Source organism: Acyrthosiphon pisum, chromosome A2 (assembly GCF_005508785.2).
Source record: "Acyrthosiphon pisum isolate AL4f chromosome A2, pea_aphid_22Mar2018_4r6ur, whole genome shotgun sequence".
In the NCBI taxonomy this organism is placed as follows: domain Eukaryota; kingdom Metazoa; phylum Arthropoda; class Insecta; order Hemiptera; family Aphididae; genus Acyrthosiphon; species Acyrthosiphon pisum.
The window spans coordinates 88,349,003-88,364,538 of record NC_042495.1 but is presented as its reverse complement, the minus strand read 5'-3'; the positions used below and the strand labels follow the sequence as shown (position 1 = coordinate 88,364,538).

The window sequence follows — 15,536 nt, the reverse complement described above, 5'->3', positions numbered from 1 at the left end:
TAATTCAGATGACTTTTGATTTAGAACAAAGGTGCATTAAACTGTTTAAAAAACTCATTTCCATAGCGCAGGATGTCAGCGCACCATTTGTTTTCTTTCTCTAATTTATGCACAACATAATATGTTGAATATATATATAATATATCTATTTATGTGCATATATAAAACGCATTCGTGCAAAACCGTTTTTTTATGGTTTTTGAGTAATCTTGAAGTAAAATTACCCTTCGCAAAAATAATAGAAAATAATATTCTTTTTTTATGGTTTGACTGACATTTTATTTTGCCTAAATATTGTCTTAAAACATTTTAATATCCATTTAAATGTACAAACAAAAATTTATTTTTATTTTTTAGTATACGAAAATTAAAATTCAAAACCAATATGTCTTAAATAGTATTTTCCATAATTTTTGTATTTGATGATTGCACTTTAAGATTACTCGAAAATTGTAAAAAAAAAATACAATTTTTCGTGAATGCCTTTTGTCTATGAATTGGAAAGAAAACAAATAATGCGCTGACATCCTCTTTACATATTTACAATACAAAAGAGTGGTTATCATTTGAAAAAAAAAGAAGTTTGTATCGCCATAGGACACTTCTTAAATTGCATAAAAAATCTAAGTATTTGAGAATATGAGCCATAAGTGTACTTAAAAATTAAAAAAATCAGAATTTGAATAAATTCATTATTAAAGGGAAAAATGGGGTTTAGGTTAGCATACTTGGTAAATTCCCTCAGTGCATGTATATAAGTGATACGACTTTTTTTCCATATTTCATTGTACATATTTTACCTAAAAAAAATAAATCCTCTTTTACTATACTTTGATATAAAAAGCATAATATGAATTAAATCTTTAGATTAAAAAACATACAGTAATAATAGTAATTATTCAAGGAAGTAATAAAGCCCAAATACAATTATAATACATTACATATATACAGCGGATTCAACATTCATTTTTATATATATATATTTTTAAAATGTTATCAAAATATGTTAACATTGATCAATGGTATAGGTATAATATTAAATTGCATAATAATAATTTCTTACCCAATTAACATCATACAACTAATTATTTTTATAAACGATTGTAATTTATATTTTACTTATTTTTTATTTAAAGCGCTCAGTTATGAAAATAATTTAACGCCCTTAATTTAATGTAGATGTAGAATACATGAGAATGACAATAATACTTCAAGTTGTACAAACTACAAGCTGTTAAAATAAAAGTACCTATCACGTAATTGTTACCTGTGTCAAATTTTTTTTGTAATTTTTTTTATCAAAGCTATATATATTATGATAAGCTGAGCATACATTTTCTGATTTTCAACAAACAATAATTATTTAAATATGTCTCAAATGTTTACGGAATGTAACGCAATTTGTTTGGTTTAAACTTTTAATTTTCAAATCACGATTATGCACTAAAAAAATTATATCGAATAAGGTAGATATAAAAAAAAATTAATGCCGATATAATATTCGTGTTATTTAATATGAAATATGTACTTTAAAATAAATATTTTAACACGTTTTTATTAAATGGTTTTAATTTTAATTTTTTGTAAACGGTTTGTTCCAAAATAAAATCCCATACAAAAGCCATAATATGTAATATTTCATCGACTATAAATTGCTTGTATTATATTTTAATCAATCTAGAATTCAATGTAAATGTTAATATTACTAAGTAATTAATGTTTTACGGAAAAGGTTCCATTATTGTTAAATATACATAGGCCATAGATTTCCCATTCAAATATCTTGATTTTAATTTCCTGAGTGGCCTGAGGGTGATGTTGATTTTACAATGACGTATCCTTTTTCCCCTGAGAACATCTTTTAGGGTGATAAAAGGTTCTATACGTGAAAGATATCGATGTTATGTCAATTATATAGAAAATTGACACAGATTGCACTTAAGTGTTGTACCTTGGGTTTGACGTACAAAATACGATGCTACACGGAATATTATGTATTTATATAGTAAATAAAAAATATCCATAAATATTATATCATGATACTAGCCGACCAATCACAGCTTCGCCCGTAATTGGTTGTTTATTTTTCCTTTGAACGATGATAATATGTATAATTTTTTATTGAAATTTTTTCGTTTAATGTAATCTGCAAGTAAATATAAAAACAGTCATTAAAAACCTGTTGAAATGTTTCTAGTGGTATTAATCTTATATATTGTTATAGCAGAACCCATGAACTTCATTACCCGTAAAAAATCGCAAATCTTAAAAAAAATATGATTGTTCAACTACTATTTTGGTTGTAACTTACTACAGTAAGTGCAACTCGGCCACCCTGGTAGGCAATGTTCAATAATTCGATATGATGCAAGCTTGTACCTGATCTGCCCAATAATAACCAATGGCAACGGATAATAAATCAACACTATAATTTCTACTATTAACTGTAATCAAAGACAACTATCAATAAATCCTCCAATATGATCCTCAATGTCCCTGTTTGAGCACCTCTTTAAAATTCTTTCTTATTGCACGGTAAAAATATAGAAGAACCACTATTTCAAATTTCAAGTTCGTATGTTGAGTAGTTTTTGAGATACAACGATCAGTGACTCAGTGGTACCTATTTTAGGTATATAATATACATAGATTCCCTTCTCCCTCCCCTCCGAAAAAAATGAAATATTGGGCGATGTGTGACACTCAGGAAGGTATTTGGAACACTCTGTGAAAAAAAATTGGAAAAAATTAATAGTGTAGTCACAAAAGGCTTGTTCTTTTACGTATAAAGGATTAGATTAGCTTAGTTTTTTAATATTTCATGAACTTTATGCTCATTTTTTATTAAAAAAAGTTGTACTAAAACCTTCAGCAGACTGTCAGGTAAAACAGTAAAACATTTCAGCCAAATCGGTTCAGTAGTTTTCTTGGATAGCGCGGTCGTAGAAAACCCCTTACAATTATTATAAATAATAATACAAATCAATAAACATGCCCGATTAACCAATAGCAACTATTATAATACATTATTATTATTTTAATCTGCAACAATAAACTAAATTTTTTATTTTATAGTTTTTTTTTCTGGACAGATGGCGTCACTGCTTTATTTTTGACATCCATATTTCCTACTTTTCTGGTGGATTTTTATAAACAAAAGTGGTACTATGACCTCTAGCAGACTGTCAAGTATAACAGTAAAAAATTTCAGCCAAATCGGTTAAGTAGTTTTCTCGGTTAGTGCGGTCCAAGAAAACCCTTACCATTTTATATAATAGTATAGATTTTTCGCTAATAGTTTTTCAGGTGCATTATATCGTCGACAATATTATTGTGCACTGATACGAGTGTGAGTGATTAAAATTTTAATCGAATTCAGTATTTATTTTAATTGTAATTCCTATAGTAAATTGTCATCATAGCTATAAAATAAATTAAACCGAAAGTTGTTACGCTTAAACACCTATAGTTGTTGGTATAACAATAGTTGACCGTTCAATTTATTTTTAGGGTCCTGAAACTGAACAACAAACAAATGATATAGAAGGTTTTATGGCTCGACGCCAAACGCTATAGAGACCAAAATTCCAAAGCGTAATAGTTTTTTGTCTGATATTCCGTGAAATACATGTCTTAAAAAGCTTATCAAGCTAAACAAACTGATATGTTTAAGGATTTTTTTTAAGTTCATGTTCTTATACAACTCGATGTGACAAAAAAAAATGTAACCGGTGTTCGACTTTTTCAAACACTGATTCTGATAATAGTCATCAGAAAAATCAAGAGTTCTACCCATAGTAAATAACTGTATATTTTTTTCGATTATGAGTAATTATTTTTCAAAACAATTGTTACGATACGTTTTTAAAATAGAAAAATCTCAACCAAAATGTTAAGGTTTAACAGGTTTTATTCAATAAAACTTAAAGAGCCATAGAAATGATAATCGCTGACCGCTGTGTGTACATATATGATACGTTAAATATCGTATAAAAAACCAAAATTTCAATTAGCAATCACATTTTAAGTAAAAAAAAACTATGACGCATTATAATTTTGTTTATTTCACCGAAATGTAGTAAGCCAAAATGAAACAATGTGAAGCATAATAATAAATAAAATAATTATAATTGCATATATGGCACACTAGCGCTGCAGTACACCCAGAAGCAATTATATTAAGTGCAATTTATGTGCAATTATAATGTAGGGATTTTTTTTTAAAAATACCCATCATGAAAAAAAAATACAAACTCATTAAATTATTCAAAAACAAATTTGATTAATATCAACAAATCTGTTGTGAAACTTAAACAATACTACGGTAGACTCAGCTCTATAACGATGATTTATTATACGTTTTTGTTTTTTAGAAAATCTTCAATATTTGAGATTGGGCGACAACAACTTGCACACAATACCGAGCGAATCGCTCCGTCGTTTGCACAGACTTCGACACTTGGACCTCAAAGCAAATAACATATCACATATCGCCGAAGACGCATTCACCGGTTTTGGCGATTCGATCACGTTTTTGAATTTGCAAAAAAACGAGTAAGTCGCGTATACCGAACCCGATATCTATTATAAGTACTCGTTTTATTTCACTCGATCGATCGCATGTAAGTTGACGCTGATTACTTTTGTTTAGCATCAAAACGTTACCGATGATGGCGTTCGAGAACTTGAATTCCTTGGAAATATTAAACCTGCAAAACAACAAACTGACGCGAGTGCCAGAAGAAGCGCTCGAGGCAATCGTAGACACCGCAACTGTTATTGATATTATGGGTAAGTCCGCGGAACCAAACCTCATCCCCCCCCCCCCGACCCACCCTATCGCAAATCGAGAGAGTCCCACGCAAATAATGATAAATACGAATTACGAACACGCTGACAAATGAATGGGTTTTTTCGAAAATCATTTCGAAGTTTTTTCTTGTCCACACAAACGTCACATTTTTTACGCACATACATTTTTATATTATATAAAATGCGAATGTCGGCGGTGGACTGTCACAACGCTTTTCTCACCTTCTGTCAATTGAAAACGCATATAGCGCAAGAGATGAAGAGATTTGTGTTTATGACAGGTTTGATAGGTACACACCGTTTGTAAGAGAAATAATATTATGGGATATCGGCACGATAGATAGGACATAGGTTGGATCTTGCGTTCGAAATATTTTATACTTAAGAAGGAAAATAATTAAAAGTTGTATTATAATTAGGTGATTAAATAATTTTACGACCAGTGCTAAACATTTTACACATTTTTTCGATTTTTTCGTTCGAGTGGTTTGACTTTTTGGGGATTTCGTTGTTAATAAAATATATCTAATAAAACCGCCCTAGACCTTTACATTATGATAATATGCAAACTGCTGTATATGTTAAACCGTCGAAAATATAGTATGTAAATATTTCCTACTATACGTTTTGTTCAAAGGCAATCAGAATAATGTGATAGCTGCGAGATAAGTTCTTGAAGATTATTTTTTTTTTTTTTTTTAATGAGACATCGGATTTTTACCCAGCACCGAAGGCCAAACGTTTTTCTGACGGGGCTTAAAATATTTCAATGTTTTTTTATCCAACACATTTTATTTTTTGGTTGTCAGATATAATTAACAATCAAGATTATTATAATCTTTGTCAAAAATAATTCACTAAATCACTTTATATAATATTTTATGTGGGTATGTAATGAGTGTATACGTGTTCCATAATAGTTAAAAAAAAGTATTTATTATTTAAATTCATTAAATAAAGTAGGTTATAGGTATAATTATTAAAGTTTTTATTTTTTATTGCGATAAATATCTAAAACTGTAATAATATATTATGTATAGTGGCATATTCCATATTATTCTTAACTTACAAATGTGTGTAATCAATTATGGTCAAAAACTTAATTAATTGTTTCAAGACATATTATTATTTTAATAAATAACAAAACAACTAATAATGTAAACATACAAATGTTAGGTACAATAGTGTAAGGTAGCCGAAGGTACAAAGTGATTCTTAAAAAATAATAAATAATGACATCACCGTCAGTTTGTCAACATCGTAGTCAGTTATGATTTAGGTATCACACTAATAATTAATAAAATAAAATTTACTTTACCGACCGTAAACACCTACCCTCGGTGTTCAGTGGCGAAACGACTATTACGTAGAACTGCCCTTCGCTCTGCCACGGAATTATCCAATTCCTCAACCAACGTTGTTTTATATTTATTAGGTTACCTATATTATAAATTTTGAAAAAAAAACCCATTCCGAAAGATATACCACACCCGAAATAAAAAATAAAAAACGAAAGAAACACCAAACATAACGCAATATTAATGACCACTGAAATGGACATTATTTCCAGCAACTCTACCGGATTGTGACGTTCCGGACGATTGGGTCGGATAAAAACGACCCTTTTCGGGATGTTAGGTTAGGTACCTGAGTCCCAAAAGTTTAATGTTTTATTTATTTTTCTTCGTCTCCGCAGATAACCCGCTGATTTGTGACTGTGACCTGCGCTGGTACAGGGATTGGCTAAAAGAGTTACGTCACCGGGACGACGACGACATCATACAGAAGAAGCACATACTCTGCCTGATGGAAGAAGAACACAGGTTTGTGCCGTTTTTCGTTCGCAAAATCGCATAAAATTATAATATTAATACACATTACATAAGTCGCGAGTGGAGGAAGGGTGTTCGCGGGAGGGTGCACGCGTTAACGCGGAATCCAAAAACTTTACAAACAAAAAGCGTCGAGATAAGTACGCTCCTAATGTTATTATTATATATATAATATATATATCTGTTTGTCTGCGCCCGAATGGAATTTAATATTAAAAATTGAGAATGTAGCCGAACCAGCAGAGCTCCGTTTGAGCGCTTCACTAATCGACCCGCCCCCTCCCCTTTTATATCGCCCGACGGCCAACTCACAACTATTCCGGACAATCCCCAAAATAAGTATAAATAGACATTGGTATCGTGACTTATTGCTCATCTCTAAAAAAAAAAGTAGGGTAGTGGATGGCGCTCTGCTGTACAGTACTACAGTAGCTTACAAGTGGGCCACTGTAATGGATGGTGTTAAATTTTAATTCAATGATACAATATCATTGTATAAGAAAAATGATTATGAGCGAAAACAAATCAGCCTACTATGATGATATTAAGGTGACTAATAGTAACTATAACTTATAACTTTAAGTAACTAATAGTAACCTATTTACGTAGAACCTTGTTTTAAATTTTCAATCCTTAGCTATAAAAGTTGAACATTTTATAAATTTTTAACTACAAAATAATTATTACATTGTAAATTTGATACATTTTGTCAAAATCCAAAACCAAAATCGATTTTCTCGAAAACAGATTTTGCGTAAAAATTCCCGTTTTTCCTCACTTTTTCTTTTGTTTTTCACGTCGCTTTTGAAAACTACTAAAAATAGCCAATCCCTAGATATAAAAATTGCACATTTTATAAATTTTTCACTACAAAATAATTATTCAATTTTAAATTTGATAAATTTTGTCAAAATTCGATATTTAAATGCTTATGAAAAAATTGTGCCTATGTATTTTTAATATTTTTAAACTGCTATTGTAACAATATATCAGGAGCCTTGCATTAAATTTTCACGCTTTTTTACCCAACAAATAAAATTTTATTGAAATTTATAGAAAAAAAAATAAAAACTTTAAGACTGACAATGTCCGTAAACAGCTCAATAAGAATCAAATTATTTTCAAAATGTTATCGTGTATAGAAAATTCAATTGAAATAGATCATAATATTAAGTAATTTTATTCATACAGCTGTAAATTTCTAACCTCTATTCTATAACCTTTTTTTTCATTTAATACAGTGACACTAATACAGTGAAACTTCCATACAACTAAATTCCATATAACTAAATTCCAATTAACATAATTTTCTGTTAAGCAAAATATTTTTGATAACCATACCAAATGGAATCACATCATATTTAATCATATTTAACGAAAATCTTTATATAATACGAATTTTTTGAAACTTCGTAATAGGGAAAATCTTTACTGTATTATAATATTATACACACTATATGATTTAACCTGTTGTTTAAATAGTATAATAATTATTGATCTGCAATTAATTAAGCTAAAAGCTAATAAAATATAAAATTAAAAATAAAAATAAATGTATAATAGGCCAACTTATACAAACTATTTATACAAAAAGACTTTATTCAAATGGGCCATACTAATAACGCATAATATTTAATTTATAGGTATATTAAATAAATAAAAAAAAATGTACCTACTAATATTATATCAAAGAATTTAATATTAAAAATGTTGTTAAGTTTTTTTGCCAGAATTCTCCGGAATAAAGAATAAAAAATGAAAAATGAAAATAATAATAATAATACCGTTGAGTATATTAGGTATGAATTAGTATTCAAAATACCTTTAAATATATTTAAAATTTTGAATTTTAATATTTCTCAATGTTTTCATAAAAATCAGCCTACTTACAAAGTTACAAACCCCCTGAATAGCGGATGAATGGCGCTCCTTATCAGGATTTTGTGAGTTGGTTTATAAAACCTATCATCGGATTATCTGTGTCTACGTAATTTACATTTCGTTAATGTATCTTGAACACCAAATGCATTAGGTACCAGTGAATCTGTATAAAGACGGATTTACAATCTGGTCTTATTTAATACACTTATCTTTATGTTAACGCTATTTAAAATGTGTATAATATACACAATACCTGCACAATATTGTAACTGGTAATGGCGCGAATGCAAAGTACATAATACAATTTTTATTATTTTTTTTCTCAAAATATCTCGCCCATAAATGTGGTAATAAAACTAGACGCAATATATAGGAAATCCGAGAACAGGCATACAATTAGCATAAAAAATCTATAAGTTACAAACTCAGAAACAAAATCGCGCGTTGTTCTTTGATATAATGATTTTCCACTCTTTTGAATGTGTAATTTATTCAGAAACAAAACAAAAACAAGCCGAACAAACAAATGCTAATGCGCTGCTGTTAATAATATTTTTAAAATAATTACACGAGCATACTGCTGCAGTGTGTTGTAGAACACACATATTGACGCGAAACAAACTTTATTAACTTTAAATCACTTTGAGCTTTTAGCACAGTTTATTATACACTATGTGTCTATGTGGAAGTTTGTCAGATATTATTTCACAATTTTACACCATACCAGCAATGTGCAGGTCCGTCGCCTGTAGGTATCTATATAATACGACGCTATAAACCGCGTTATTAGAAACACTATATAATTGATCTAAAGAAATTTAATTAAATTTCCAGTTCAGTTTATATAAATCATAAAGTAAACCAAGGTATAAGAACTTCGTAAATTCGTTTTTCGACTTGGCCTTTTTATTCGAGAAAAATGAAAATTCATGGAAAATAGCTAGCTGTCGGGCACTATCGTTTCAGCCGTTTCGCTCTAGTCGTCTCTGCTTATAGCCAAGTCAAATTAGACCAAAAATCGACAAAGTTCGGAACTAATTCCACGAAAGCAGGAGTTTGATTTATTTTTTAGTTTATACCTCACTGATGAACATACTAAAAGTCCTGACACCTACCCCCTGTGCGTAGCTCTCCACCCCTCTTCAAAGGGTGGCGCGCCCCTTTCACTGTTTTCACTTATAACTCGTCAGCTTTTCAATTTACAATAAAAATATCCATGACCAAAATTAAAGACCATACAATTTACCATAGACTTAATTTACTTTTTGTATATATATGTTGCGATGAGCGTTATATTTTTAAAAAATATAAAAAATAAAAAATGTTTATCTTTCTTTTTATCGTGTTTGAGCAAAAACCGTTAATGATACGCTAAAATGACCTATGACAAAAGTTAACGAGCAGATAATTTTACATAATATGACGTTAAATTATTTTAAAAATTTCAATTACCGTAAGTAATAGTGTTTTTTATATCAGTAGTGACGATATAATTGAACAATTTGTTGACAATTACAAAATACAAGAATCAGAAATTTAATTACAATCTACTAAAAAAAAATTTCCGAAAGCTGAATTTTGGTATGTGAGTAGTTTATACCTTACTTATAAACATACCAAAAGTCCTGACACCTACACCTTGTGCTTAGCTCTCCACCTCTCTTCAAATGGTGGCGCGCCCCTTTCACTGTTTTCGCTTATAAATCGTCAGCTTTTCAATTTACAATAAAAATACCCATGACCAAAATTAAAGACCATAAAATTTACCATAGACTTAATTTACTTTTTGTATATATGTGTTGCGATAAGTGTTATACTTTAAAAAAATATAAAAAATAAATTTTTTTTATCTTTTTTTTTATTGTGTATGAGCAAAAACCGTCAATGATACGCTGAAATGACCTATGACAAAAGTTAACGAGCAGATAATTTTACATAATATAACTTTTTAATAAAGCTGACGAGTTATAAGCGAAAACAGTGAAAGGGGCCCACCACCCTTTGAAGAGGGGTGAAGAGCTACGCACAGGGGGTAGGTGTCAGGACTTTTAGTATGTCATCAGTGAGGTATAAGCTAAAAAATAAATCAAACTCCTGCTTTCGTGGAATTAGTTCCGAACTTTTTTCTAATTTGACTGGACTATTAGGGCAGTAACAGTACTTACTTTAATATATTACACGTTGTGGTATTAAATTTTAAAACAATGCATGGTCGTTAATTCAACTTATTTAAAATCGGTTCCCTGGTAATTGGATCTCGGTCGATTCCGCACTCATCGTCATAATATTATTGATTCGTTGGTATGAGTAATATTTTCGCCTGCAGAATATACCGGAAAAATCGAAATATAAACACTCACCCAAGTACAGAGACACGCGGTATATATTTTGTTCGAGATTTTTTTCTAGATCGTCGATTAAAGGGTCATTTCGTATTTGAAATAATATAATATTCGCTCGAACACATGCCAAATATTGGAAAAATTAGAAATGAGTATTTTTTATATCCTAGCCATAACATTTTCTAATTGAACATTTTTACAATTTCAACGTTGTGGTTATGTGGGTGCACGTTTATATATAAGATTGTGTCCTATGACGTTTATAAATTATAATATTGAATATTATGACATAGCTTTATATACAAATTCAATATTATTTTATTTAGGAAGTCATAATATTTATAAGTACTTATTCTCGACCAACGTCTTCACTTTCATATATAACTCAAGCGATGGTGACGACCCCGTGACAAATCAATAAAAGATCCTGATAATAATTATTTTTATTTACGGAATTCAATTCCAATTATTACAGCATTGCGCGATGTTAATAAGACAGTTGTAGACTTTTAGCGTAATGTAATATAATATCGTTGTGTTTGTGTCTTGTTCGCAGGGAGTTTAGCGTCTTGAATTTGCCGGTGGAGAGAATGAACTGCGTGGGCAAGAAGTACTCGTCGTCGGCCAACGGGATCGGTGAAGCTCGTGTCCTGTCCCGTATCCTGATAGTTTTCGTCTTCGCCCTACACCAATTCAAATGAACACACACACACACACACCTACACACTCACTTACACACTTACACACACACATACACACACACACACGCTGACACACACACACAAACACAATGACACATTGACAAACGCACTTACACTCGCATACACGCAAACACGCACGCACGCGAGCTATCTAATGTACACGCCATAATCACAATACGATATAATATAATATTATTGTATATACGCCTACAACTTACAGCCACGACCTCCCGAACTCGCGTCGAGATTGAACAAAATACAATATCGAGTGTGCCAGTGCACATAGTTGCACTGCGTGGTGCAGGTGCAGTGCCCGCGCACGAGTGTAATTATTACTAAATATTACGACGACAGGACCTACGTATGACCAACGACCCAACTCCTGCGATGTGGCGGATACCTCTGAATGTTTAAAAAAACGCTCATGATAACTATACCCCAGCTGCTACGCGTAGAAAGCGATCGAACGGCGAGCGTCGAAATTCGCGGCGTTTAGACCCGAAGCTCTGTCTCATCGCGTCACATTTTGTTCGTTGTCCGTTTGAAGACACTATCGGTGCGAAACACAGTTGCGATACGATACATATTATTATTGTAATATGGCATCGAAATCGAACATGCATGACGGTACAATGCGATTTCGATGTGCCGCCGACGATTTCGGGTCACAAAATATCATAATATTACACCAGTTGCCCCCATGTGTTTGTATATTTTTTTTTTCATTTTTTGTATATTTTTCGTTTACTCTCAATTTGGCCGAGGACCGTCGGACCTTTTGCCGACAGCATATCAACCACATATCATCCGTATCGTATAATTATTATAAGTATCCATACATTTTATATTAGGTAATAATGATTTAATCGTGACACAATAATATATTATCAATAATAATATCATATTATATTATATTATATATCTTATCGCCGCATAGGAAACGTGTATAGACGCGACTCTTATATAGGACACGTGCAGCAGTGCCGGATTTAGAGGGGTGCAATAGTGACCTCGAACCTGAGTTGGTTTCGAGCCGGTTAGTCAGGTTGGTGTCTTAGATTTTCGAACTTTGTAAAATGATAAATTACTAATAATTTCGAATTATGATATAAAAAAATAAAGTATTTTAATAAATATTACCCACACCCGTTCATTTTACGTAAACTGTTATCAACTCGATTTTATCCCAGATAACGTCACTATTGTCCCTCGATTTAAAGCAACTCAGTATGAGCCATGAGGTGCTTATTCCTAGTTCAAGCGCAGATCCAGGGGGGTGAAACACCGGGGCAAGTTCCCGCCCGTTCACAATAAAATATAATCTAATTTTTCATTAATTATTAAAATTCAGCATCGTAAAAATGTATAAGTGCCCTCTCTGTCCGCAGATTCTGGATCCGTTTTTTACCAAATCGAAATTTTTTCTCTTTTTTTAATCCATATTCACTTTTATCAACAACAAAAATGTATACATATATACAGTAAAACCTCTTCAAAACGTAATCGCTCGGTACCAACTGTTTTTTCCGTTATAAAGGACTCTCCATTATATAGGTAGACTAAAATATACGGGATATAGGTCATACTGCAGGACAGTCATTATTTTCCGTCGTAAGGATATTTTCGTCTTATAGGGGATCCGTTATAAGGAGCTGGTATTACTGTATATAATTATAAAAACATCAAAATATTACTTATTAATTATTATGAATAGAATTTTTTTTTAAGGTGACATCAACATTATAGTATTCATACCCCGGACTTGGATCCGGCACTGGACACGTGTTTACGCTATTTAGATATAGACCTGCAGTTTTACGTGCAAGTGCTTTTATTTTTTTCATCGTAAATATTATACACTTAAAAAATCTCTACCCCCATGCGTGTTACGTGATATAATAATAATATTACAATATCGCCAGAGTGCAGATATAGTGGGAAACCGCGAGCATCGACGGCTGTCGTCTAAGTTTATGACGATTATTAGGACAACCTCCGCGGAAATTTATCGATCGATTGCGCGACAGTGACAACAGTGACACACTGTACAACCTTTACCTAGTAAACCTACGTCGAATACAAATTTTTTTTTATTATAGGCGGCGATAATAATTTTTAATTTGAAATATTATAGTGGTCGTGAAAAAAACCAACAAACCCAGGACACGAAGCTTTGGACTTGGTCGTTGTATTTTTATTGTCGGTATAATACTTAACAATAATATTACATAGTGCAATAATATCGTACGGCGCCTAGACACGTATACGTACCTAGGTATATAACACGCATGCATGTACCTACCATCATATCATATCATATTCATATCATCATCGTCGCCGGACTAATCAACAGATTTTATACGATTGCCCACTTTATGTCGAGGATTGATTTCAATAATCTTGCGGTCCCCGTTGGCAGGAAACGTCCTCCTTGGCAATTAAAACCGTCCACGAGAACCATCGACGAAAATCAGACGTTATTACTACCCACCCTATCGTCGAGTGTCCCCTTTATACTCATTGGCCAGTACACGCGTTGGACATCACAGTTCGCATAATATTCTACGATATATTGTTCAACCCATCATGTGGATAACCACTCCGCTACATATTGCACGTGACTTTTTTCCGATTTCAATTTTTAGCATTCGACTTTCGTTTTTCAATAACGTCTTCGTATTATAAGTATCTAGTATCTATGCTTTATCATACCTATTATGTATCTAAGTATCTTACCCGTATAAACATGAGATTTAACGAGCTATAATAATATATTATATTATATAAGTATGAAAACTATATTATAACCAATGGATTATACGATTTTAATTTTAGGAATTTTGTAGACGATGATAAAATTATATTATACTGTAGCTGAACAAAAAAATGTTGATTTTAAGTCATCATAGTTATCATATAGATTTAGGAATGTTTGAAGAGTGTTATTATATTTACATATTATACGATTGATTATAATATTAATTATTATCATTAAGCTTAAAAACCATTCGCAATACATATCTTAATAAATTACGTAACGATGAGAGCTATTACGATTCTTTGCAATACCCGGCGGGACGTTTGTGGAATAACATAAAAAAAATCAAAATAAAATGTTTTAAAAAACATCTATAAAACAAAAAACTAAGTACCATCTGCTGTGTCGTGTCAAAAGGTCGTTATCGGCATCGTCTCGCGGGGCACTGCAAAAGACATAATTAGCATACGACTTACGTAATTTTAAATACATTTACATGTGATTTATGAGTTTATACATTTTAAGACTATTAGGATATAACAACTATTATTATTATTAATATTACATAATATTCATAATAGCTATATTGATCAGTATAGACAATATAGTAAATTAACAGATACATATCTATAAAATGCATATCCCAATTTAAAAATGTAATCATTTTTTTTTTATTATTATTATTATAACTATAATATCATTATATTGTATTTATATTATTATTATTATTATTATTATTATTATTATCATACGCATATTTTAATGTTGTTGTATTTTCGTAATATTATTATATTAATGTCGTGGATATATTATTATAAAGAAGTAGTGTTTAGAGTGTTCATTTAATATGCATTTACATCACGTATACATATCCGTATTAAGAACCATCATTATTATATATAATATAACGGAGTAAGGCCATGTTTTTATGTGAGTTTTCTCTTTTGAAATAAATATAAAAAATAAAATTTTTCTTTGTTCAGACATAGCTTTATATCTATACTTACCTATGTTGTTATACTTATATTATATTTTTGTTTTGTACCTATATTATTACACATCGCATACCTACATAAATAACCAGTAGATCAGAGTATTATTCTATAGTTTAGCAACAACATTAATCCCGCAATTTCCATACAAGCCATATAAATGAATACCTAATCAATAAAGCGTAAAAAATCGTGATGTGGGGCATAGGCGCACATAG

General features: G+C 30.9%; 1 protein-coding gene across 4 annotated transcripts in view; it reads left to right on the top strand.

The window, feature by feature from the left end:
• Nucleotides 1–15,310, top strand: part of LOC100159244 (leucine-rich repeats and immunoglobulin-like domains protein 2) — a 145,802-nt gene extending 130,492 nt beyond the window's left edge. For all 4 annotated transcript variants that reach the window (XM_003241560.4, XM_001943421.5, XM_008180504.3 and 1 more), the window contains 4 exons: nt 4,374–4,554; nt 4,652–4,791; nt 6,509–6,635; nt 11,424–15,310. In XM_003241560.4, coding sequence (XP_003241608.1) covers nt 4,374–4,554; nt 4,652–4,791; nt 6,509–6,635; nt 11,424–11,568 — 593 coding nt within the window. In that variant the 3' untranslated portion in view covers nt 11,569–15,310. The remainder of the gene's footprint in view (nt 1–4,373; nt 4,555–4,651; nt 4,792–6,508; nt 6,636–11,423) is intronic.
• Nucleotides 15,311–15,536: the final 226 nt, after the last annotated feature.